This window comes from Labrus bergylta, chromosome 12 (assembly GCF_963930695.1).
Source record: "Labrus bergylta chromosome 12, fLabBer1.1, whole genome shotgun sequence".
Classification (NCBI taxonomy): Eukaryota; Metazoa; Chordata; class Actinopteri; order Labriformes; family Labridae; genus Labrus; species Labrus bergylta.
Window position 1 is genome coordinate 12,388,582 of NC_089206.1, and position 27,896 is coordinate 12,416,477.

At 41.2% G+C, this 27,896-nt stretch overlaps 1 protein-coding gene across 16 annotated transcripts in view; it reads left to right on the plus strand.

Moving 5' to 3' along the window:
- The window catches only part of LOC109980984 (membrane-associated guanylate kinase, WW and PDZ domain-containing protein 1), an 87,279-nt gene that overhangs the window by 26,056 nt on the left and 33,327 nt on the right, over nucleotides 1–27,896 (plus strand). For 14 of the 16 annotated variants that reach the window (XM_065961644.1, XM_065961646.1, XM_020629586.3 and 11 more), the window contains exons 2-4: nucleotides 2,322–2,438; nucleotides 24,413–24,532; nucleotides 26,977–27,165. In XM_065961644.1, the coding sequence (XP_065817716.1) occupies nucleotides 2,322–2,438; nucleotides 24,413–24,532; nucleotides 26,977–27,165 (426 nt within the window). Of the gene's footprint in view, nucleotides 1–2,321; nucleotides 2,439–5,285; nucleotides 5,626–8,536; nucleotides 8,798–24,412; nucleotides 24,533–26,976; nucleotides 27,166–27,896 lie in introns of those variants that run through there. The other 2 variants (XM_065961642.1, XM_065961643.1) reach the window with 2 other exon arrangements.

Below are 27,896 nucleotides of genomic sequence, written 5' to 3' on the forward strand. Positions count from 1 at the left end.
TCGAATCAATGTTATGATACAATTAGCTTAGCTGTGTGTCTTCTTGAGGTTTACCCCTGAATTTGGTTGTCATTGTCAACTGTTTTGGGAATTCCACGGTTCATTTTTCAAAAATAGAGCACCTAATTTGATTTGTGTTTTTCATATTTTTGTCAAAACGATTGTATTACATGCCTCTGTGTTGTTGTCTCCTGAGATCTGGTGCTTCATGTTATCAGTGCTACATGCTTCAGTATTTATAGTAATGTCCCCAGGGGGAGGAGGTGAATGTTAGACCGGGGCTAACAGATGATGATGTCATCACAGGGCCGCTCCTCAGGGCAGATGACTGATGCGCTGCTGCTTTTAGACCATTTTTACTTTCTTAGCTGCTGTGCTGATTCTTCTGATTTGTCCGTCCTTGTCCCTGAAACTCTAAGCAGCATTTCCTGTCAGCACTTCCTCCCTTACTTCCTACTTTGTTTGGTATGGCTTTCTCTACACAACCTCAGCCCCAACTCTAGCAATAAAGAAATGGTTTGATATATTTGTCAAATAAGCTAATTCACTTTTTTTTTTTTTTTTTTGCAATAAATGTAGCCCTTAAGGTGACTAATACTGCTCTCATGTCCGTAAAGCTGAAACCATGAAGCAAGCAAGCTTAGCTGTGAGACTAAAATCATGTAACTTCTCTACATGAACATAAACAATCAAAACATGAGGTATTGCTAAATAAGCTCAGATGTGTGTGACCTTTAACTTTTCCAGTCTTTTTGCTAAGCTACAGCAAACCAAATTTCAAATTTGATATATTTTTTGTCAAGAATAAGCTACATTTACTTTGTTCCTGCGTGTCCTGTGGCTCTGTAATTACCTGCAAGGCATTTGTAAGAAAATCTGTACTCAGAAATTCAAATAAAATTCCCCTTTCCAACACATAATTACTGTGTTTCATTTTATTTCTGTATATTTTTAATTGGCCCTTTTAGATACCATTTTGTCGGGTGGGGGTGTGAAAATGTTTACTCCTCTAAGAGGGGACATGACAGAAAACGTTTAAGAACCACTTGGATAAAGGATGAAGTATACTCAGGTTTTTGTGTATGTTGAGAATGTTAAGTCTTTGTTTACATTTTCAAATTTGTCGCTGTTATCTTGTTCACTGAAATACGTCACATTACACAAGCGAAAGGGGCTTTAATTGGCGTGTCACTATGACTATATGCCATGTTGTAATTCCCATTAGTTCCATAGTAAGTTCATTCCGCTCACTGACCCTGCTACCTCAGAGCACAGAGCCAGGAGAATCTCCTCGGCTGTGATCGAAGGCCGACAGGAGGCCATGGCACCTCCCCCAAGAGTTGCTTGCCAGCTCTCCCAGACATGGATGATATATTTGGAGATCATTAAATGCTCCTAAATGAGACCCTGGTGTGAGAGCGAGCTCTGACCATCTGGCCCCATTGTGAGTGCCGGGGCTTCCTTCAAACTCAGCCAGCAGCATCAGCACCTCTGATTGGTCGGACGCTGAGTAAGGCCTGGGAATCCGAGCAAATCGAAACCTTTTTTATTCAATTGCTCAAACTGCCTCAATTTTTGTACTTTTCTGTGAATTACCTTTCTGTTACATACTGTGTGTCTGTGTTGTCTACTTTTTGCTCGAATGTTTTTTTCTTTGCTTTTTTACGCTATTATTTTTATATGAAATGAATCAAAGTAAGTTGTTAAATATATACATTTAATCCAGTAGGTTGAGTATCAATTTTCTTACTCACAGTTTCATGTTTAAGTCAAATGGGATTTAACTCTGGTCTATTGCTGCATTACTCAAAGGCAGTCTTATTAAACCTTGGTCAGTCCATTGATCAGTCCTTCACTCGGGTTCAGGTGGAAATAATTCAAATACAATTGAGTGGACAGCTATGATTTTATGGAGACATTCATTGCCACCAGAGGATGAACAAAAATGACTTTGGTGATGCCCTGACTCTACCTAGTAGAACCAGCATGTTATTTTTAGGGGAATATATTCAGAATCTGCACAAAATGAAAGTTCATCATAGCTGCTTGAAATGAATTAAGTTGTACTATATTGTGTTAACATAATCCCAAACATTTTCATCATTTTCTGGAGGATTTGTGTTTTTTCTTGTTATCTAGGATGGGTAAACAAGGCCTGTCTTGTGCCCTTTTAGTATCCAGGAGCGTTCCGACATTGGAAATGTCACTGCCTCTCATGACCTTACCTTTGGTCAAATGACAGCTTGTAAACAAAAAGGAAAGTAGGTTTTCGCTCTCCACTTATTTTATTAGAGCTATTTTTGTGTGTCTTCTGTTTCCAGGTCACAAGCTCAACAAGGACCTCAAGCACTACCTGAGCTTGAGGTTTCCGAAGTCTTCCCCTGACCATGAGCTTCAGAAAATCATCCGAGCCAACCTCTACCGCCATGCTGTGCCTTGTGAGTACAGAATAGTTATAAAGATAATGATGTGATGCTTGATGCTTTAACCAGGACATCTGGCTGATGAATTGTGTCTTTAACCAGTCTGTAGCTTCAGCACTCCATCTTTACCCTTATGACCTACTTTCTTCTGGCTTTTTTCTCCTTTGTTTTATCTATCATTAATCAAATGTTTCCCTCTCACTCATCCATAAATTATTCTGCTACACTTTATTTTCCCTTCATCATTCAAAACATCTTCCCCAGCTCTAGTAAAAAACATACATTTTCCAGACACCAGAACTGTAGTATTCATTCTGTATTACTGTCCATTACAGACGCACATGTTTTGACAGTGCCAGAGCTCGATTTTTCTCAGAGTGTCTCACAACTGTACAAAAGGGCGACTTGAGCCAAACACAGCACACTGTGCCAGAGTCCACAGCTGGGCTCTGTGACATCACAAACATTTGGATGTGCGATTGGGAGACACAGCCCAGCTCTCTTCAGCTCGTTGTCTTACTGTACTCCTGTCATGTTTTGGTTCTTCAAAGCGTAAAGCAGGAGTTGTGATAACCAAAAAAAGCTCGAGGCTTTAACACCAAACTGGCTCCATCAGGGATGCGATAAAGCTGTGAGTGTGTCTTTCCCTCTCTGAGGAACTGTTTTGATTATCACACAAATGCATACATGATTTAATCAACCAAGAAAGGGATCATCATCTCCAGTAAACACCACGACTGTACTTCTGATTTGACTGCGTGCATTGGTTTGCATGCATTTGCATTGTGGTGCTTCCTAATAGCACAGCTTCTAGACTAGATTGATGTATATTTTTTCCTACTCTCTATCCCCATCTTTCCCTTGCTTTTTCACTCGCTGCCTTTCTATCTCTGGCTCTCTATCCTTCTCTTGCACTCAGCCATGTGACCGGTAAATCCGGCTCTGTGAGCCTCCCCGGTGCCCTGACTGGGATTATGATGTTCTGATATATTGAAAATAGATTCCTGCCTGATTATGTGATGAACATGTTGGGCTCTTGCAAAGAACACAGGGCACTGGAAAGGCCTCGGCACACAGGGAACACGCAGTGTTGAAATAATTGTAGCAACAACAAAAATAGACAAAGAAAAAAAGAAGCAAAATCTGTAGTAAGGCAGTCCAAAGGTTCACCAGATGATTACAGGGATTTTTTTTTTTTTTAACATCTCACTAATTCTTTCTTCTGCCCAGTGATATTCAGGATGCATTGACATCAAATGTGTGCACTTGCAGTTTCATACAGGGTGCTTCCACCTCTATAGACTTAAAAAACTGCAAAGTGGGTAGCAAAGGTAGGTGCTTTCAGCTTCTTATATATTCAACAAGTTAAAAAATAACCTTGAGAAGTCTCTTAATTTCGTTTCTATGAAAAATCAAGAGGAAAAGGAGCTCCCTGCTCACAATCTGTACACCCAACCCACATGTGATAAAAGGTCAAAAGTAGAAAATAGTTAAATGTTGTCAAAAGTGTTTATTAAGGATTCTATTCCAAGACACTACTGCCACAGTTTTCAAGACTAAATCTCCAGCAATGCCATCAGCTTTGTGACGCTGTTCTGAGGCTTTCTTCAGATTGCTGGCAAATCTGATTTGTTTTTCAAATAGGATCTTTAAGACAGGCTGTCCCCGCTGTTGTCGTACAATTGATCTCATCACCAATCTATCTGCTTGTGTTGCTGTGGTGGCGCAGTGTTCAGGGACTGCGTGTGTGTGTGTGTGTGTTGTAATGCAGCTTTCCAGCCTGGTATGAAAAGTGAACAGTGCAAACGAAGCATCCCTTGTCAAATCCTGGTGCAGAACTCATTTGGGACAGAAAGAAAAAGCAGCTTCTAGTAGGAACATGTGCTCAGCCACAGTCATGCTGTTCTATCTTAAGATGTGAAGTCATTCTTGTGTGTCACATTGCTAGTGACGCTATAAAGACGCTTTGAAATACAGTCTAGGGGTCATAGCCAAATGTGGGCTGGAAGTCTGAACAAGCTCAGTGGTTTGTACAAAATTCTAAAGTTTGCAAGCTGACTAGCTCACAACAATACTTTAGTCAAGTTTATTTATATAGCACATTTTAGCAACAAGGCAACTCAAAGTGCTTCACGCAAGACATCAAAAACATCAAGACAGGTCAGTCAAGCACTAAAATGTTTATAGTGTTTACCCTCCTCTCTCTCTCTCTCTCTCCCTTATTCCTTTCTCTCTTCCTGTCCCTCCCTCTTTCTCTTTCTTGCTGACCTACTATCGCTGCAGCCTCCTGTTTATTGTCTCTCTCTCTCACACACACTCACTCACACATGCAAATATTTCCTGGACATGACAAGGCAGAATGACAAAGACAGTCAAATAAAAGCCACACTTCTCAGCCCTCTGTCTCCTTTGTCTGTGTGTCCCCTCATGTCTCCTCCCCCTCTCCTGAGCACATGTGTTGCTGCCTGTGTTTGACTCGAACAGGTGCCACCACTGGCCGGAGTGTTTTTTCTTTTTTTTTCTTTTTTCTCTCTTGTGGGCGATGGTGTTTATAGGGAGAACACCCCTCAGCCCTCCTTCTCCTCCTCCTGCTGCTTTTCTCTCTCATAGCCCCACTGCTACAGATGGCCATTGTTATCATGTGCAGCAAATGTGACAATTGATAGAGAAGTTGTTCTCTCGTGGGATTCATTTCCCTGTCACGTCTACAGCTGCTGCTCGGGGATGAGGGCTATCTTGGCGTTAACCCGGCATTTGATCCACATAGCAAACCAGTCCTTCCCTCCCCCCACCTGATCTCTCCCTCCCTCTCTCCCTTTCGCTCTCTCTGCTCTCTTCTCTGTCGTCCTCCCCTCTCTTCACTTCAAATCCTCCTGTGAGTGTCAGCGTCCCTGTGGCTCAGCGTTGGCTGCTGCCTTCCTCTGTCTCTCTCTGTCACACTCGAGCTGCTCCCGCTGTCTCCCTCCATCTCCTCCTCGCTCTCTCTCTCTCTCTCTCTCTCTCTCTCTCTCTCTCTCACCCTTTCTCGCTCTCTTTCTCCCTCCCCTTCCTCGCTGTCCTTCACTCCCTCACTTCCTTGTTTTCCACTCCACTGCCGATCTCGGGGAAATCATTGTTGGAGACAAATTTCTCTGTTTGCCGCTCAGACAAAGAAAAGGGATTACGGCTTGATTTGCCTACGCTGGGCTCGCTCTGCATCCAGGCAAGTGGCAGCTCCTTATTCTCTCCTTCCTCTTTTTCCACCATCATCATCCGCCATCTGAAGCCTGTGATGTATACATGGAGGAGATGGTTTGTGTGTGTGTGTGTGTGTGTGTGTGTGTGTGTGTGTGTGTGTGTGTGTGTGTGTGTGTGTGTGTGTATGTGTGTATGTGCATGTGTGGTAGATGCTGTGTATATAGGCTAAGGGAATCAGAAGGTGGGGGTAGGGGTGGGAATTATGTGAGGGGAAAGAGAGAGGGGGGGCAGGCACATTCGGAGCAGGCACGTCCAACCCAGAGGGACAGATGGCCTGTAGCCCTGGTGCTTTTTCCTCTTTGGTTTTCTTATTCACCCTGCAGGCTTTGTGCAAGGCCCACTAGTACACAGACCTTCTTTCAAGAGGCAAGAGATGGCTGCTCTCCTCAGCTAGGAGAGGGAAGGAGAGAGGGGTTTCTGTGTGAAGAATGGTCATGGTAGAGGAGAGGAAAGGAGTAGAGAGGATAGGAGGAGATGAAGGAGGAGGAGGATGAGGGCGGTTTGCAGTAGAGGCAGAGCAGGTTTTTTAAAGAGGAGGTTACAAGAGGAGAAGAGAAGTAAAGGGGGGGGGGGGGTTCATCAGCCTCAAATGCATGGGGGTCAGGTCCAGATGCTGCTCAAACAAAAGGGGCTTCTCTTTTGGGGAGGTGGGGGGGGGAAGCGTGGCACTCACCATTGTGTGTGTCGCTGCATTGCAGGGTGCTGCCGGGGAGCCTCATGCTAATGACGGCCATTCATTCCGGTAACGGATGAGTGGGCCCCAGCTTCTGTTTGCCTGTTTTTTCCACATACGCACCATTCATTTTTTTTTTTTTTTTTTTTTGCATGTGAGCAAATACGTTCTGAGTTAACCTCAGTTCGCTCTGAAAAGGATGATCGATGGAAAGAAACGTCAGCTTATGCTTATGAGGAAATTGGGCAAATATGTGTTTTTGCATAGTAAGAGTGTGTAGACAGGTGCAAGCTGTGTGTGTGTGTGTGTGTGTGTGTGTGTGTGTGTGTGTGTGTGTGTGTGTGTGTGTGTGTGTGTGTTTACATGGACACTGTGTGTTTGAGGGTTATGTATGTGGGTGTGTATTCATTCTTATACAGATGCAGGCATCAGTTGCTACCATTAAAATAAATCTTACCACAGGTCAAAAGAACTGCAGATCTGTATCCTTGTTGATCCATTAGTATGATTGGCCGGTGGGTGGAAGGTGGCACTGGAGGCCGAAATGTCTGGTGTTGTTTTTGTTATTGGCACTCTCTTTGAGGCCCATTTTAAAGGCATATAATGCTACATTATTGAAGAAACCATTACAACAACAAAATCTGCTTTTTTTCCCTTTTGCACATAAGTTTAGAACAATCAGTGCCTTACTTCATTTAGATAAATCCTGAGGAGAAACCACTGTGATTATAAATATAAAGCTTGCAGCTCACCATTATACTGTTGTCATTAAAAAGCCTTATTCACGTTTCCTCTGCAAGTTCCTGAAAGGCAATAGTCCTTTGATAGCGTAGAGTAGATACTGTATATGGAAGATTAACAGTGTCATCTCAGACTAATATTTAGCGATCATTCCCTGCCCAATAAACCACTATTATGTCCCACAACTTCAATAGTCATTGAAATTGTTCTCTCTGTATTTCTGGAGGGAGCTTCAGTCCTGCTAGATTATCGTTGTTTTAATGGAGTACTATGAAGATAATAACCCTGTCTTTGAGGTCAAGGATATGAACTGAGCTAATTCACAGACCGGACAAAGATTCTCTGTCGTCTTTAACCCGACTCATCCTTGTGTGAGTGTCTTGTGACGGTTTGGATGTGGATCCTGTGTGGCGGCCGGCTAGCACACATACTGAAACTCCTGAGTGTTAGCCAGCCTCGATGCCTCTGAGCAGTGAGTGCGATGACGCCGGTCTGATCTACATACAGAGAACTTTTGTTGTCATGTTTCTGCCTGCAGTATCTGCTATGTTTTGATCATGTTTACTCTACTGTGGGTTAGCTTACTGTTATTACAGTGTTTATACATAACACTGCAATTTCAGCTCCATCAAAACGGTTACTCTACAAATTTGAAACCTCTTACAAAGCTTACAGAGCTAACCAGTATATTCAGGATTTCAGGTGTTACGGATCTATGGGACAATTGTTATACATAATTGCATTACTGTACCTAAGATATGCTTCAGAATAAGATGTAAGAAAACATAAAAAAGTACTTTTTAAGATTCACTTCCAGTAACTTTTAGCTGAGGTACAATGAGGCAATGTTTCTAAGATTGGACCATGTGCATCCAAATAGAAAGCTGCAGTCTTCTCCCCTCAGGGCAGCTCTGGGGTTTTGTGGTCAGACTGTCTGGGCAGTGGTCCATGTCCATGCAGGTACTGACCCGCACTGCCAGGTGCAACATCTCTTTTGGTCCACCATTGTGCTCTTAATTTCCTATCCTATAGGATCAGGCTAAGCATTGTAAAAAAAAAAATCCCAACCTGCGATGAACACTCAACTTCCTCATGTCCGAATAAAAAATCTCTGCTACTCATATCAAGACACTTTTATCATGAGACAGTTAAATGCCTCCCTTCTTCATACTATGCCCTTAACTCGTCCTGCTGCCCTCTCCGCCCTCCCCTTAACCCAGAATTCACCCTTGGAGATGATTCTCAGTCACGAGACCCGCCTGAAGCTGCTGTTTATCAGGAAGAACCATGTGTTAGGTAATGTCAGGAGTGTATATTTATGGCTAAGATAGCAGGAGATGAGGAGGAGAAAGAGAGAGAAAGAGGGAGGGAGTACAAGGCAGTGGGCGGGGGTATGATGCAGGGGGGCTGCAGCCATTGGCCTCAGACAGGAACTAGAGTGTGAATAGCTCACAATGGCTTAGCCTCTAAGCTGGGCTGGACCTCTAATTTGCTCTGCTTGTAGAGCTTTGAAGGAAAACGGCAGCTGCCTGCTAGCAGCCTGCCTGAATGTGAGCTCCTAGCAAGCTGGGAGTTAGCACTCGCTCACACGGCTCCATGGATGCTTTGGTGCAAAGAGGGGTAGCAGATCTCAGCCTGCATGGATTTATCTTTTTGAATATATCTGTGGAATAACTTACAGAGAGGAGAGGAAAGCAGCATCAGCAGTGGTGACGGTGTAGAGGTAATCTGTGACATTTACTTCTTCTCCTGGGAATGATGCCCTGGCTTCCGGGATTAGATTGGAAGAGATGTGGGTGGGAGAATAATCAGATACACACACACATACGCAGAAATGCATAGGCAGGTGGATTAAATTTTTTTAAAAGGAAAATGTAGGAATCTGTACCTTAGCAGATTGTTGGTGTGATATTGATGAGCTGTGATGTTTTCAAGTAAAGCTTCTTTATTGCCCCTTTTCTTCTAAAAAAAGAAACCATGAAATCTTTTGGGACATTTTACAAGGTTTCCTAAAGATGCCTTGGATTGTATGTGCTGGCCCACTATTCATCCTTGCCCCCCCTCCTTCCCTATTCCCTCATTCTTCTCCCCATATTGAAAGGGGAGATATGGGGCGGGAGCAGGGGGGGGACAGCAGGAGAATAGCGGCTGGGACTCAGCTGTGAGGAGTGTTGTGGCGCGAGCTGAAAGAATGGCCTGTTGTGTTGGGAGCAGCAGTATTGTGTGTCTGTCCTCTCTCTCTGTGTCCCTCTCTTGAATGGATAACTGCATCATGCCTTTATTTAAACACTCACCGACAGGAGCCTGCTAATCTGAGAACAATAAAATAGAATCTTCAAGAAAGGAAAATGACCCCTTTTATTATTTTGAAACAGGGTATGGTCTGAAAAGTATCAATTGAAGTTCAAATAATGCACCCTCAGACATTTTCAAGCATAAAAGACCAAACATTACCCGATTCCAGCCCTAAAACGTGGACAGTTTTATTTTTTTCTGTCTTATGTGACTGGACAGAAATTGTTTAACAGAACTGACTAAGCGAGACATTTCTGGATTTAATTTTTCATTGAAGAAAATTCAAAAGGCCGTTTAAAAAAAGTAATGACAAAATGAGAGAGAATTGATTAAGGTTATATGATAACATCATGGACAGCAAAGTGATAATTAAATCATCATCAGTTGCAACTCCATGAGAAAAAGCAAAAGGTCTTCGACATTGAATGTTGCCATAGTGAAAGCACATGCATCAACATCATAGACTAACTATTTTATTCAAATGCGTTTGCTACAATCGGGCCTAAGACATATTTGCTGGCACCAAAAGAATTATTCACTTTGACAGGAGACTTTTTTCGAACACTGCAGATACATTTGACATAACTTGACATCTTCTGAACCCTGTTCTGTTAAAAAGTGACTTATGACAAAGCGATGGGTCATGATTTTTTGACAATTGGAATGTTCATTCAATTATAGAAAACTGAAGTGTTCCCCCAACGATGACCTCATCTTGATATGTTTAATATTGTTTTTATGGTTGTAATGCAATACTCCTGCCAGACGGTGGCCGAAGCACATCTTAAAGCCGTTTACTAACCGCCAGTAAAATATATAAGAAGAAGAAAGCATTAGAGAAAGATGCAGATTTGTCTTTAGCTATCAAAGAGTTCTGTGTGGACGACTGTAACAAAAACAAAATTAAAAAAATGAGGATGAGTACAAACTTTGCCAGGTAAATGTAGCGTACCATAAATCTACACTCTTTGACATGATAATAAAACAAACAGAGCTGTGATGAAGTGATTGGTCCTTCTCTTTGTACTGACAAAGGAGGAGGGTGAGACAGCGTGGGTCATACAGTGATCCACAAACAGTTTTTGAGAGTTTATAATAACACAGTGAACACGCATGATTCACAGAGGAGAAGATGAGAGAGAAAAACGACAGATCTATCCGTCTGTTCGTCATTCTCTGCTCCTGACTCAATAATAAGGGACACGTTCTGTTACGTATTTCCGCGCAGGGCCCGCTACAATACCAAATCGATGTTTCCACACACTGTAAATTACACGATCATGTAGTCTGTCACTTATCTCTATAGTCTGTAATCATCTGCTCCTCTGTACCACTTGTGCCCATACTGTAAGTGCATTTCCCTCTTTCTGTGCCGCATCAAGGTTTGTCATCATCATTCAATGTTTTTAAAGACTCACAAAGATGAGTGAGGCTCCGTGTTTATTTGCATATGAAGCGAGAAAGTGGGATCTGCTCACAAGTGTTCATTGGTGACGCATTCTGAGATGCATGATCTAGCTAGGTGTCTGTGTGTGTATCATCGCCCATCCCTATTATGAGGGCTTTTTTTAAAATCATTTACCTGGTTTTGATCATATTCTGTTGAAGGAATGACGAGGAGGCACTCTGCTAAAGCTCTCCCGACCTCATGGCAGTTAATTGAACTTCCAACAGCATGGTGTGCTAGCATCACCTCAGCCATCATAAATCATTATGGATCAGCAATCCTTTTAATGGGGGGAAAGAAGAGCTGATTGAACAAAGCCAGGAATTGATACTCACCTTGTTCATGGGGTCAGCTTATCAAGGATGAGTCATCCGGTTCAGTACCTGAGGATGGAGTGACGCAACCTTAAATAGAAATACATTTAACCATGTTTACACCACCTTTACTAATAATCTGTATCAGCATGTCTGAATAGATTTGTCAAGCAGACAATAATGGAAGTAAATGGACATCTATCCATGCTTTGTGGTCAAGAAGCTCCCATCATCTTCTGACCAGTGTATTAAGGGACTACTTGTGTAGAAGAGGCCTTAAAGTGCTGCCTCAATCAATGCTGCTCCAGTAATTGGCTTAAAGGCCCAAGAGAGTTCCCTCCTAACTCCCTGTGTGGCTGTTGGCTTTCTCTGCCCCTCCCCGGCTCTGTCTGCTCGGAGATATGTTCTTGATTTGTTCTCACGTCACCTCATAGCCTGTGTTTTCAAAACACACACATCACCATCAACACTGTGTGTGTGCGTGTGTGTGTTTACCCTGGAAACACACCCCAATTTATGCTGCAGTTAAGGCTTCAATATGTTGTGGAGGAGACATTTACAGGAATAAGTGGTAAGATTTACTTCTTTTAAATGAGAGAGTTCAATTTGTCAGAGTGTTAGAGATGAAATCCACTTATTCTTATGTATTGCTTTACAGTACGATATGATACAATATGATGTGACATAGGTAGGATATGGCACTTTATTGTCCTTGTAGGGAAATGTTGTCTTTGAGTTGAATGCTTTCACATAGCTGTCTCCACCTACTACTGAATGAAGTAGGACAACAATCAATATTAATACATAACCACTAAGTGTGTTTACTTAACAGTACCGACACTGCATGTTTGTGTGTTCATTGTCCACATAATACACAATAATGATAGGTGAGGAGAGATAACAACGCATTGAAACTATAGCATTCATTAGAATAAATTGTGATTGATAAAAACAAAGCATTTCCTTACAGAGGTTAAAGTCCCACCATCAGGCTAATCTCCCTCTCAGGTCAGTTGAAAGTGGCTCAGTCCTGTGTGTTCTCCCCCACGCCATGCGCACACTCACAACCAGCAGGGGTTAAAACAGCAGATGTTTGGCTGAACTCTTGTGTGTGTGTGTGTGTGTGTATATGTGTGTGTGTGTGTGTGTGTGTGTGTGTGTGTGTATGTCTGTGTTAGACAATGAGTGGAAGCTCCCCAGACCATCAACAGTAGAAAGGCCATTGAGGGTATCAGATGTCATCCCAGTGCTGTTAGTGTCCTTTTGCCTTTTGTTAGTGCACAGGAGGACTTTTTTTATTACCTGGATTTAAATTTGCTTCTGTTGTTTTGGTCGTGGTGTACTCGTATTTGAGTATACCTCCCTGTTGTTTTGTGTATTATAAACAGATAAAACCAGCTTTCAGTCTTTAAGGGTGATATAACAAAGCCGTTTGTGTCTCTGATGACAGGTGGTCATGTGAATGTGCACAGAAGGGTACTCAGGTTTATCTTAGCCCCAGGTGAACACTGTATCACACAGAACTAGGGGTCAAAACGGGACATAAAGGGAGAGGCTGCAGAGGATGTAAAGATAGATATCACCCTTAGTCTGGCATCCTGCACTTCACTTGCGTGTTTGTTTGCTCAGCACAAAGTTAAATATATAAATACAAGGAAAGAATCCTGCAGTAAGGGCTCAAACAATGTTCCATTTTTTACTTGGAAGACCCTGCAGAACCTCAGCTTTCGCAGATACATGAACCCGTTTTTATTTTTGACTTCTGAAGCATCCTCCACATTGCGCATAATAGCAATGGAGTGCTTTCAAGTGACTGTATTATGTCAGTTAAAAATATACAGTGCATGTCAGGTGTAACAATGGAGGGGATCAGTGTGCAGACATCTATTGTCTAATTCAGGGTTAATCTGCAGGCTGGGGTTAAAGATAGAAATTTATTCCAGGTTAAGGTCACTTTCAGTCTTCAGGATTAGGTGGATACAGGAGAGTGTTGTTTACAAGCTAACAAGGGGCTCAACAATGCTAATATGCTGACACTGGGTAAGTATATTGGTTTAACATCCTGTTTATCTTGTTTAAGTTAACATTTGTTAATGAGCACATTAATATGGCAAATGGATCCAATAGTTGACAAGATATTTCACTTTCAATCAGAGTTGCCAAACTTATTATGATATATGAGCAAGAAGGAATGTCACTTAAGTAAACTTGGTGCATCATGTTGGGAACCCTAATTTGTTGGTTTATCATTAAATGTCAATTCTTCTATGAGTTATAAGTTCAAATTTGAATCTGCTGGTGGCTGTTGACCCTTAAGCTCCAAGGATTCCTCTTCTGGAAACAATGCCTGAACTATTATCACCAGCCACTTATGAAACATCAGTCTGGACCAAAGCTGTTGATTCACCAGCAGACTCACCAATTTTCAAATCTATAGAGTCATGATGCTAGCTTCTAGCACGGCTATAAAACATCATTAAATAAACATCCATCCCTCAATTTTAAGATAACAAATTACAATTAGTGCCAGATATAATTCTTTAATCTCTTACCTTTGCTCTCCTGTACAGTACATAATGTTACAGGCGAATACCCCGGCAGGCTTGGGCCACTTTTAGACGATACAAGCGTACACTCAGCAAGATGAATGAAATATTTAGTCAGCCTACACAGATAACAGCCTCCTTCTTAATATACACTCACTCAGCTTGTTTCAGCCCACAACAAAGGGCTGCAGTGCAACCTTATTTCATGCAAATATGTGATGTTATTTTACAGTGTACACTAAAACAATGACATTTACAACTCAATAAACCTCATATGTATCTCCTAATACTCTGTGTAGTAGCATTTCAGTAAACCTACATTGGCACAGTATTAAACTAATACCGTGCCAAACAATGCAAACAGTAGAGGAAGGAAACTGTGTTTCTTTGGCTGCTAAAAAAGTGGAAGTTGAGCCCTGTGCATTGTAAAAGATTCAGTAGCCAGATGGCCTTAGAGTCTGCTTTTCTCTGAAGCTACATGAAATGGCCCCCGGATGTTGTGCCACTGTTACTCTCTTGTTTACAGTGGGATTACATTTTTTTGGGGAGAAATGCAAACTTTTTGTGTCATTATTATAGGGCAGGGATTTTTTTGTAATCATGTACTGTATTAGAAGAATGACAGCCAGTATTAAGGCGAACTCCTTCATTATAGTGATTGCTTTTCAGAGATGATGGCCATCTCAATTTTCTCACTACATTTTACAGCTTTGCTGCCCTTCAAAGTTTTTCCTTTCTGTGGATGTTCTTCTCACATAGATTATTGGTATTTACCAATAAAAGACATGATATGGATTAATAGGCACCTTTTGCCATATCAAAGCTAAAAATTATTAGCGATCAAGAGTTGATATGGAAATGAAAAATACACAGAGCACATTTCTTCAAGGTCTGTAATTAATGGCTTTGGACAGCTAAGATGCTCCTTGTTCAGCTCCACTGAGTGAGTGGCCCAGTATTCAGAGTCAGGATGTGGGTCATAGCGAGCGGTCCAACAGGCCACTTCAGGGACACATGTCCCCTGCTCCTGAGCTTTTTATGAACTGCCAGCAAGGACTGAAACTGGCTTCCACAACCTGCTATTTATAGTCCATACACTACACTATATATGTGTTTACACACTCTGTCCCTCCTCTGTATGTGTCTCTCATTGTGTTTCTGTGTGATGTTGTTAGTGTGGAGGTTCACACAGCATAATGTTTGCTGTAAATTCAATATACTGACTACAGTTTAATCTAGAGCAGAGAAGGAAGTGAGAAGAATGCAGACATTCAATACTACCCTTAGGTTTGGACCCAAAGATTTGGCTAATGATATACACAATATTTGCCCCTCGCCTGGTTATACAGGGGGGCATTAAAACACACTTAATAAGCTTATAATAAGCTTAAGCTATTGCCAAATTAGAAATGTAATATTTGAATATATTGCACAAAGTTGCATATTTATTATCTACGGTACGTTATGTGTGTCTGTAGCTTTAAATGCAAATGAGCTGTGTCTGACCACGCCACTCTCTGGAAGAGGATGTGGCTTGAGCTTTCTTGCACAATGCCCAATTGTTTATGGTGGAAAAGTAGACTCAGAGGGCAGAACAAACATCTAGCTGTGGGTGTGACACCCACCTGGGGGAGGGGTTTCTTCCCTTTGTGATGTCATGAAGGGAAAATCTCCGCACAGCCTGATTGAGAACACATTTTCTGATAAGTGGAGCGCACAAAAGGCGGAGCTGATCGACTTCTCTCATAATTGTGGTGTTTGTAGACAGGCTAGGGACAAATTAGTTTTAGAAAACCATGGTCAAGTGTATTTGGCTGGGTAAAGCACGGGTGTGTTCTGTGTGTTCAGGCAGAGCTTCATTGAATGAGTGCAGTGAAAGAGACATAAGACAATGTTGATGACGTGACACAGGCGAAGACAGGCCTGCTTGGACTCGTTTATCCTTTTAGCAGTCTGAGGATCAATACCTCACACATATACACACACACACACACACACACACACACACACACATGCATGCACATACCCGGCTTCACCCTTGTGAGAGAGGGAGAGTGTGAGATGCTATTCACTTAATAACATGATTCTCCACAATGAAAGTGGAGATGTGAGGAGAACCAGGACTAAGTAGGAGTCATGAAACTAGCCATAGAGTCGTTATGTGTGTGTGCTTTTGGTGTGTGTTGGTTGTTTATCGGACAGGAAGAGGTGAGAATGAGGGAGAAAGTGCAGGCAGTTTGTGATGCAAAGATTTCACATTAGCATTAGGTGATTGTCCCCATCCCCCCCACCACCACCACCCATGCTGTGTCATGTGTCAACGCTTTGTCCTCGTTCACTCTCTCCATCGTTCTCCTTCCTCACATTTGCAGAAGGCGGCTGTACTTCCTGCTCTCTTCTCCCACGATTGATTGGATAGTGTGTGTGTGTGTTTGGTTTCGTAACTCTCCAAAGAAGCTGACATCAAAATACTGCTGTGTTCACCCACTTAAATATAAGAATATTTTCTAACGCAGGAAGACTGGAATAGGGAATTCAAACAACCTACTGAGAACTGGAGATGAAAGAGGAGAGGGATTTAATGGAGCCTGCATGGCACCAAAAGGAGGGAATCAGAATAAGAGATGGTAGGAGGGACATAAGATGCTAATAGGCTATGCTAAGCGGACAGCGAGAGTTATATTTATTCATAATACAATAAAAAGTAAAGGGTAACCGAGGGAGCTTTTAAGTACAAAGCTGCTGATTTATTCTTTCCTTTTTGAAGCATTATGCCATATTATGGAAGCAGTCCAGCTGATTGACGTGTAACATTGCCTGCTACAGCTTAATACAGTCAGAGGGATTAAAAGGATTGTAACCTTGGTATGACCAGTATACCACAATCTCTGACAGACAGATTTCTATCATAATCACAAATGGATGCATGGCTGCATGGATGTTTGACAACAGCATGTTTCTAGGAGGCGATCTTATGGCAGCAGGTTGGGAGATTTTTAAGAGAAAAACTACGAGCTATTTGTAAATAAATCAAAATCAAACTGATGCATGTTTTAGATTATTTCACAAACATTTGAAATCACAAAAGGTTTACATGCAGTAAACCTTTCTAACATTGCAGGAGTGTAGAATTATTATGTCCATTTATCATTTCAGCTGGTCTTAAAGCATCGCCCCTGTGTTAGCATCGTTCTTTGGTCAGGAGTAGAGTATCTCATCAACTTGATAGATTGTCATCAATGTGAAATAAATGTAAAAATGACCAGAGGATAAACCACAATGACTCTGGTGATCCACATACTTTAGCTCTAGTGCCATAATGAGGTTGGTGTTGAAAGGCCTTGACTCAACTATTGGATGGATATAAGCCATAAAACGCTGCTGTCATTTGTGTTCAATGAATTCTCACTATTACTATTACTATATTGTCACTTTTAATGTGATTGTTGTCATAGGTAGTGGCTGTGAAACCTTAAAAGTCCGGATCAAACTCCTGGCTGAAATTACTGCGTTCATGTTTGTTCTCTGGTGAATTACCCGTTTGGTTCAACCTTGATATTTGTTTATCACCTTCCTAATGAGTGTTTTTTAGTCATGGCGGAGTGATATGATAAGATATGTGGTCTTTTAAAAGAAAAGTATGACAATTTGGGAATTGATTCAATTCTCCGCCATATAAGTTTACATTGGAGTGGTTACCTGGGGCAGAAACAGGCTGTTGGTCATCTTTGTATCTTTGGTTTTAGTCTTTTTTGCTATACATGGCTAATAAGCTGCTAGCTTTAGCTTCGCATTTTCAGACATAAGAGTGTTATTGATAGAGATTTGGTCAAGTGATTATTTCAGTCTCAGATATATTGTCAGATAAACGTATATTTAACAAGTTCAGAAATACTTTATTAATCCCAGGGGGAAGTTTGTTTGCTACAGTTGCTCATAACACCAAAAATCAGTAAGATATACTGTCAGTGAATCGTACCAGGAGTCGTTGGCACCGCCAGGATTAAATTTCATATTATGCACAAGATGTAGGACACCTTTATCTTCTCAGTTCCCACGCACACATATACTATCACAGTGACAGAGCGAGCTAGAGAGAGAGAGAGGAAGCCAGTGCACTGACACTACTCACACAACACTGAAACTGGCATTAACCACCAGTAGCCAGACAACTGGCCTTAAAACCAACCACCAGCTAAATATTGGGAGCAATGTACTGTACAGCTTTGATAGAGAAACATTTTTATCTCATGAGCCGTAATAAAGCCGATTTCACCTGGGAAAGCTGAGATAACACATACTGTGGATATTTGCTGCTGTGTAGAGAAAATATCTGAGTCTTTAGGGCTTGGAAAACAATCACTGATGTGGGTATCGACCATCTTAGATTGCTACAAGACTTTATCATGCACTAGCTGCCTGCCTTGTCTTCTGTTGTATCACAAATTATAGCTGTGCTAACCCGACAGTGCGTCCCTTTTTTGCCACCTGTCCACCTGTCTTGTAAACTAAGCACACATTATGATTACAGAAACCCTCTTCACACATACAGAAATCTCCTGAAAAACTCTGCACGATTTGGCTACCCGGAGGTTCTTTAGGCTATGTGTGAACGCAAACAGCCGCATTTTTCGCGCAGACTTTACCCGGAGTTTATCCAGCCAGACTCCTAGTATTTTATATTTTATGTACAGGACTGTGCTAGTGTGAGTGCACCCTTAAGCCTGGCTCACACTGTGCAATTTATCCCTGACTGTATAAAAGTCGGGGTGGCATGTCAGCTCACACTGTACGACTGAATCGTTTACGACGCCCGATCAGACCTTGAGATTTATGTGCTCACACTGTACGACCCGATTGTCGGACACGGCCGGAGAGCTCACACTGTACGAGTGAAATCGGGACGGAGCGTTGACAGTTGTTATTAAAGTTTCATTTAAAAAAACTCAAACGGTTGGAGAAAGAGAAGGAAGTGAGAGTTGTTGTAGGATAGAGGAAAGTAGATACAATCGTAGATATATGGATACAAGTTTCAGAAAAGTGCTGCACTGATGAGCTGTACCGGAAAAAAAGCAAAAAAAAACGCCGGGTTGCGTCCTGCCGCTGGTCGCCATGACTACATTCCTCCCTTGTCTCTCGTGATTATATTGTAGTCACACACAACTTCAGTTGGACCCTTTCATGACGTAATCGTCAAGATTTAAAATTCTAACGTTCTAACGTCCCCGATGTGCCCGACGATCGCCGGGCACATCGGGGACGTTAAGATTGGACCTTTGTACCGCTCACACTACAAGATAATCTGAGCAGATAATAGGTTCCGAGCAGCCTTGCGTCGGGAGAGACCCTGCGATTGTCGGGAAGGAAGAATCGGAGCTCAAATCGGCCCGATTATCCTGCAGTGTGAGCCAGGCTTTGGTGTCAGTGTATTGTGTGTTCATACCAACACACAAAAATAAACTTAATTCAACCTAGCTAACTTCACAGTTAAGCACCAGCAATGTTTTGCTATAATAACAGTGTAATGACCGATAGTTATGTTACAGCAGCCGTATGCCTTCATTTATTTACATCATGACGTTGGTGACTGGACACAGCCAATAACTGCAACTCAAGAACAGAAATGAGGAAAGTAATGAAAAATAATTTAACACACAATCTGCTGTTACTGTAGTCACAGTTTAGCTTTTGCACTTGTAATAAAATATACACACAATGTGTACAGGAAAATGGCTAGCGGCGCCACTCCCAGGAGTGCAGTACAGTGAATATTCTCTGTGAGACTTTCACCAGGTTTTACCAAATGCAGCTCTCGTGTTCACATGTGGAGGATTTAAGACAAATACTTAAACCATCACTGACGACGCTCTGACTCCCTGTGGAGGCCTCAGCCCAAGCTGAAGATTAGATTTTTTAGCTTTTCTGAGGAAAGAGCTTCAGTGTAGACGTCAGCCTCCCTGTTAGATGTGCATGACGTCTTGTCTTTCTTTCCGAAACAAGCTTTCATAAAAGAGACTGGGACTGGGATCGTAGTTATATTATGCTACCTTTCCTTGTACAGCATTATGTGTAATAAATGAATGACAACTTAAGACTGGTATTTTACATGAATCCCTTTTCTATCTGTATTCCACATAGTGAAGCAAAAATTAAGTTGACCTGGTTAGAAAATATAAAAAAGCACAAACATGAAACATCACTGCATCAGTAAAAGACACAGACCTACAGTATAAGCTAGCTTGCATTTTATCGTACAGCCTCTGGAAACTTCTCATGGTGCTAAATACCTAAGGTGAGCATCACTTTTTTAATGAAAGTGCTGAGCAGTTCAAGTCAATGGCTTTAAAACATGCATCTTTTCAGTGAGGTACATTTAAGACAATGTTAAAATACCATGAGTAAAACCAATGTGTCCTCTCCTTAAATGAATCATCATCTCCACTGACACCATTAAACTTGAACTGCAGTGTGCCAAAGTGGCTTTTCAAGAGCATTTTTTGAAGCGTGCAGAAGTCAGCCAGGGCTTGTCATTTTTGATTTTCTAAAAGCACAACAAAGCAGGAAGCAGAACGATTTATTTCACCAGAGCCAAAAAGAAACGATGACATCCTCTGACAGTAAAAAGATCCGTTAGTTGTGGTTAATTACTATAATTATTTTTAGAAATGTAAGAGAATGGCTTTGTACAAATTGGACTGTTTTTGCCTGGGTTGTGAATTGTCATTGTCAATTCTGAATTTCATCGAAGAGGGGATTCAAGGGGTGCAAACAAAAACATAATCCCATGTAAAAGAGTTGCTATAAAAGTGCAATGCATTTCGTTAGATATATATCAGTTCAGCTCTTGTGTTATTGTAAAGGCTGAATTTCATTTATATTACAGGTATTGCTGTTTACTTGCTGAAGTTCTATTCTTGTTTTCTTATCAGTACAACAAGATGAAAAAAGCACAATAATGCATTTTAATACTCTCATGTAAGTTCTCTGTATCATTAAGCATCCTACTTATTCCCTAAACGAAGGTTGTTCTCTTCTTTATTTTCAAACCTGGAGATATTTCAAAGTAAGCTGTGTTTTATTATTCATTCATGCATGGACTGGCTTGTTTCTCACAGTGAAACAATGGACTCCATTGATAGCGGTCTGTGGAAGTTAGTTCATGAGAGCAGGGGTCAGGGCTGAGTATGTCCAAGTCATTGTTTCTGAGGCCAGAGACAACAGAGACGATCACAGTGATAGTAAAGAGACGAGCCTGACCTCACTGCCGCTGTACAGTGAGAACAGTCTCTCTGTCATTCTCTTTTGATTCCAGCTGGAGACAAGCAGCCCAGTATCTATTGTAATTATCTCCCTGGCTTAACAAAATGTCCTTCTACCAGTTCATCATTCTGGCAAAAAAAACATTTTTTTTTACGTTTTTTTTTTTTTTTTGTGCAAAATTGCGAGAACATCCTCAATAAATGTATTTTGATTTACTCTCAGTTATAAGATTTGATAATCAAACAATATGCTTATTGGTTTCACATGTCACTGATTTTTTCCACTTGTTTTGTTTTAATTTCCATTATACATTTCCAAGATAAAGGGGACATTTGGTATATAGTGATTAGAGAAAAACAAATGCCCTGATCTGAGTTGCTCATACTTGCTGTAATTTGTGATACAATTTATCTTAATGGAAACTAATCCTACCACTATTGGTATAACGCAGTAGTATTTATAAAAGTGATTGTCATTTGAAGCTCATTTGTGAATCTGCAAAGATTTTTTTTTTACAGTCACTCTACTCCCATGAAGATCTTGCTTTCTCTTTGATAGAAGTTCAGTTATAAGTTATTTGCACAATTGCTGTTATACATTACTTTTTTATTCTTCTGCTTGTTTATGTATTTCAGACTGTCTGGTGTTTTTTTATTTTTTATTTAGAGGTTAAACACCTTAAAACTGCTTGTGTGTCCATGATTAGCGATAAGAGTAGTTTGAATTTCTGTTTTCTTTATTTTTACATTTTTGAGAGAACATCTTTTTTTCTTAGCAGACTGAAGTCAATACCTTCCAGCAAACGTGGGAGATTTTATTGGGGGTTTCACTGAAACAGAACACAATGCAACGTAGCATTTGGGCATTTAATCCCAATGAGTTTGTAATCCTGGCTGTGACATCATAAAATACCTCAATGAGGGATCCTGTGCAACAAGACAAGAGTGATGTGCTACTGTACGGAAAAATATGGCCTTTAAATGATGCAAGATTTGACCAGAAAGCCTAGCACAAATTAGATCAATTACATAACCCCCTAACATAGGTTTTTTCAACGTAGTTAAATGTTGAAATAGTTGCAGAGTTGATGCAGTACTATTGAAGTTATCAGCAGGCTTAAAAGATAAAAAAGCATTCAGATAAATTATTGTTTTAAGCCCAACATATGGTGATGTAACAGAAGATGAAAAGACTTGCTTTAACGAGGCAGTGTTCAGCCTTCAATATTCTCTAATATACGCACAACAGAATTAGTCATCCTATCAGAGCCGTCCACTGTGGGGAATAGCCTGGAATAACAGCTCCACTCCCCGCTCAGCAGACAGCGTCATTAGAGCACACTGAGCCTCAGAAACATCTCCCACCACGGGACCACCCAGCCCTATGACTCAAACTCCCAGACAACCTCGCTTTCATCTCATCCCGATCCACTCAGGTGCATACAAATCAACTCTGTGCTGGCTGCTGTAAGCGGTCAGTTCAATGATATATCTTGGTTTTTTTTTCTTCACATGGGGGATTTGTTTCATTGCTAGAATTCATAGCACATAGTTTGTTAAATAAATCACGTCTTTTCAATATGCCTTGAGAATCACCCTCAAAAGAGCAGGAAGAAAAAAGAGAACAAGTGTTCCTTTTTTCAGTGCATTGCAGGTGAAGAATTCAGGTAACGGTTTGCTTATTATCTGTTGTTTGTGGGCAGGATGTACCCTGAGGGATGGAGTGTAAGCTTGCATTTCAGAGAGGCTCAGGTAAACACTTGAACAGGAAAGAGTTGTGTCAAACATGATGAGGATGTTGATGATGTTAAAATTGTTGAAGAGCTCTAATTCATTTTTTAGCCATGTCAGTGGCATGGACTTAATGTAAGTTGGTCTGCTGACAACTGGATCAATAACTTTGGTTCAGGCTAAACTAGCTTAACATCAATAAACTCTCATGGTTTCGTTGATCTGAATACCATCAGATTTGGAGCCTTTCTGATTTGACAGAAATGTTTTATTTATAGATGGACTCCATGACATTAGATACAAATATTAAAGCGATGATCCACTGACATTTCCACTTGTGCCCTATTAAGGACGCGAGATGTATAGCATCCTTGCTAATTACACAATCTTTACAAACCCTATCAGAAACATGAACACTTTGGGCAAACCTTTATATGTCAAGTACTTGCGTATACTTGCAATACCTAAAAAACTTTTGACATGCGCATCATCATCAGCTATAAATCATATTTACCAGTAATTGCTAAATGCTAGCTTGCTTTTGTATCACTTAAATCTCAGCTATTACGCTCAAAGCTGCATACATACAGCATCAGAGAATAACTATCAAGCTGGTGGACTTTCAAGTCTTCCAATAAGATGTATTCCCTTTTTTTCCCATGGCCAGCAATTCTCTTATTCCAAAGTAGTTTACCTCACTTGAGAGGGATGTGAAGCACATTGTACCTGTGTGCATGTTAACATATGCATATATTCACTCCTGTCCTGATCACAGATGGGCTACAACGCCCGTCAACCATCTGGCCTGTCATCTCATCTCCTTTTTGTAAAGACAGGAACAGGCCTTGTTCCTATTGTCTAGTGTCAGCTTCCTCCCACAAAGTGTTTGCACTACAAAGTAAAAGCCTAACTGACCATAAATCGTTAACCCCGATAGGGGATTAGACCTATAAGGTAGTGAGGACAGCAAAAGACATTTGAATGATGGTTGACCTCTCTAACAGAGTTTAGAAACCAAAAGGTGATTGATAATCCCAATCAGATATCTGATGTGTGATTCATTCCTTTCACTGTCTCATGTTTTGTCTACTCTCGGAACACAAAAGAATCACTCCTGGTTTATTCTGTCTTGGCCTGAAAAGCTTTTATAGTTCTAATGTTACACGTAACGACACCTAAGAATGCAGGGAGCATTGCTGCTCAGCCCTGCAGTCATAACAAGGACAAAGCAGCTTTAACAATCAATAACAGCTTAAGTTAAATGACTATCACACTATTATCTCGATACATTTTACAATTACAGACTCACCATAAAGAAAGTGATGGATTGATAACAGTATCTGTAACATTGCTTAAGGTGACCTTTATTTTATCTTCGGACTTAGCAGGCAGCACTTTCCCATGAGGTGTAGCAATGGCTTAGAGATGCAAGCCTCAATTTAATTTCCTGACATGATATTCGCCGCCACTTGCTAATCACTTTGCTTCATCTCACCACACTGAATCACAATCTGAGTCGCTGGATTTCAAAAGTCTCTTATTTGCCATTATCGTCTCTGTCAAATCTGAATGAACTTTGGAATGTTGGCTGCATTTTAACACTAATGAAAAGTGCATATTTGAACATGTTGTCATGCCAGGTGGAAAACTATCACACCACCTTCAGTCAGCTGTAAGTGCATGGTTTGAATTTTAAACGAGATATTGGCAGTCGAGTAAAGTGTGTTTGTTTTGTCCTCTCTTCAGGTACAACCCGCCCTCCTCGAGACGGAGAGGTCCCTGGGGTGGATTACAACTTCTTGTCAGTGGAGGACTTCCTAGAACTTGAGGAGAGTGGCACACTACTGGAGATAGGAACATATGACGGTGAGAAAGCTGATTATGATCAAAACCCAACTCAACTTTATTTATATAGCACTTAACACACAACATTGTGGATCCAAAGTGCTGAACAGATCAAAATGATCAGAACTGACACTGTATTGGCGTCATGATTGCACAGGTGTCCTGATTCTCCACAGATACAATGAGCATAGCAGCAATCAACTTTTATTTTCCCCTGCATGCAGACAGGCTGTAAGACTGTGCACTCAGTTGATTCAGATTAAATGCTGCATGATGAGCAGGCGGTGGGGGGGGTGCATCCAGGAGACAGCAGGTCACTCCACATCTGCCCCTCTCACTCTGATTAGGATGCTGTTGTGCAACGCTAAGTCTCATTCTGACACAAACCTGTGTGTGTAAACATGCGTGGGCGGATGTGTGTTTGGGCATCCTTGGTTTGTTTGCAAGGCCTGTGCGAGCACTAAATCTTATTCCTGTGTGTGTATGTGCGTGTGTCTGTATCAGATTGTGTGTATCCAGCCTGGGAGAGAATGTTACGACATTAATCTGCTTGGCACTGGTTCTGCTCTGTGTTGGCACGTTCCTCCTTTCACGCAGACAATGTCAAATACCTGTCCACAGGAGTCTGAGGCTGTTCAGACGACCCAAGAAGGACAAGAATATTGATTCATATCTGATTATTTTATGGATATTTCATTACGTAGAAATTTTTTTATCATATGCAACCTTTATAGATTTCCCTCATTTTTTGAGAATTGTGCCTATTTTATCTGCCAATAAAAAATGAAGAGTTGACAGGAAAGAGATGAGTGGAAATGCAACAGCATGACTAAACTCTGTTAAAAGAAACAAGTTTGGCATGTTTGGAAATTTAGATTGTGCAAGAGTTACACTAGATGATTGTTACCACTAACATGACAATAGTGTAAACATGAATATATAGCAAGATGGTGGTTTGATTTTTTTATTCTATTTTAATTTTTAAAAATGCTTTTTAAGCTACAGTTAAAGTGCACAGCTCAGTTGGAAACACAGATATGGTTGGAAAGCTACTCACTGATGCTTGCAAGTTAAGGACAGAAAGTCTTGTTAGTAGTTCTGTTATAGTTGCAGTGACTTTTATGTTGGGCCCTTTTTGGATCTATATTGAGCCGGAACTTTATCTCACAGAACCAGTTTGGATTATCTGGTGCTAATATGGTGGACCCTCAGACCCCCTAGGGATTTATTTCCTTCCTACATTCATGTCTCTGTGTGTTCTTCACAGTCCAATATTGAATCTACACAGTTCTCGTGGATGCTGATCCTAACTACAAACTTGAGTAGTCTGTCTAGTTAGTCTGTTTTAAGGCTATATGATTTGCCATTTCTATAACATATAAACATGTCTAAAGTGCCCTCGAAAACACGCGGAACCTAGTGTCCTCTTCAGTGGCGAGAAGGCGCTGTATGTGCCCTTTTTTTTATCTTTTCGCCTCTGCCCTTCAAAAAGTCTGTGCACGCCACTGACATAGACTATAAGACTGGACCCAGGGGCTAACTGCTAGCCTAGCTTTGTGTGGCGGTAACACAATGTAACCTACCCGTCAGCATCTTTAAAGCTAAATGTACAACTTTTTTCAGCCCTATATGTAGGGTTAGCTAAAATCTGCTACCTGTAGCAGTGTATGGATCTAAAACTAGTATTGATTTATTTTTATTAACCTTTATTTAGCCAGGTTGGTCCCATCCGGATCAGAGATCTCTTTTCTAGTTTTTTTGTCTTTTGTATTGTTAAAAACACTTTTGGCTAACTCTAGATAGTAAGAACATTAGGCTAATAACGTACGACTACGTTACCTGCTTGAAGTGTTTAAGCTAGGCTATATTAAGTGGTTGTTGGCTCCATGTTCAAATAGAACTAACATATTTAGAGTCGGTTAGTCTTCTCATATATCTCTGCAATAAGCAGATAAGAGAATTCCCAAAATGTTTAACTATTCCTTAAATGCTGCCATCCCTTGGTTTGCTTTGGACATCAACGGAGTCTCTTTCTCTCCTATTTTTTCTGCAAAGAATACATGTATACATGATTTATAATGTGCCAGAAAACTCTTGATAAATTATTTGTTTGCACTGCTGACTAAAACAGTTTCAGTCAGACAGAGCTGCTGAAACAGGCTGGCTCTTGTGAGCAGCTTTATTGTTTTTGCACAGTATGCTTTCAGAGTCTAGACAATAATGCTCTGCACCCTTAAAAAAAACAAACTACAACTGTTTTATTTTCCTACCAGCTGCTGATTTTCACATTCTGTGGTCACATTGAGATTAAGCTTTATTCCTTTTCCTCTCAGTGTGAGATACGATTCATAGGTCCTCTGCCAGCTTTTTTTATCCCTAGCTTCCTCCTTCTTGGTCTCCATTTCTCCTTCTCCCTCCTTCTGTGTCTTTCTCTCAAGCATGCTAATGTCCTTCTTGTTGCCTAGGTAACTATTATGGGACCCCCAAGCCGCCCAGGCAGCCCATCATTGGGACAGTGATTCTCAGTGATGCAGGCTCCCAGCAGTCCACCCCGAAGCGCACCAAGTCCTACAATGACATGCAAAACGCCCGAGTAGTGCCTGCTGACGACGATGATGACGACCAGGCCTCGGAAATGAACAACAGTTTTACAGGTGAGGCCATTGCTGCTGTAACGGAAGTTTCTGTTTTCGTAGCTTCGGTTTTCTGTGCCAGTGTACCTTTGCATGTGCAGGAGACTAGAAACACAGGAAGAGGGAGATAATGTGTGTATGTTTACCATCTTCTCCTCAGTTGTATAGAGCTGAATGTCTGGAGGTTACATCATGTCTTTGTGATTCCGAATTCTTTTTTTTTTCTTTTTTTCTGTGAGGCTTCAAACACTGCCACCTGCCTGTGAGGAGGGGCAGGAAGTAGATCACAGACAAAACACAACATTATTGATTTTCTCTTCATGCTACAGGCCTCACACCCTCTAATACCCGTGTCTTACTCCGCCGCTTTTCTTTGATTTTTGTTCTTTCAATTCTCCTTGCATGTGTACTTGATCATCCAGTGCTAATACCTGCCTTCAGTGATAACCGGATTTTCTTTTCTCGTTCGTTCATGCATGTGTAAGCAGGATCTTTGTTTTCCTGTTTACCAGTTCTTAAATATATGCGTTAAAAAAGAAAAAAAAAAGATCACAGGAGATTTAATGCTAAAGCGTCAGTGTTTTCTCTCTCCTTTGAGCTCCATCCTGTCTTCTGAGTGCTAGAGATTGTGTTTTTCCCCGTCTATTGACGCTACGAATCTATGCCCTCTCTGTGTCCCACTGCCAGACTGTCTGCCAGAGTATTGAATTAGCATTTGATCAACCCTGAAAGGCCCCCAGAAGTAGTGGAAA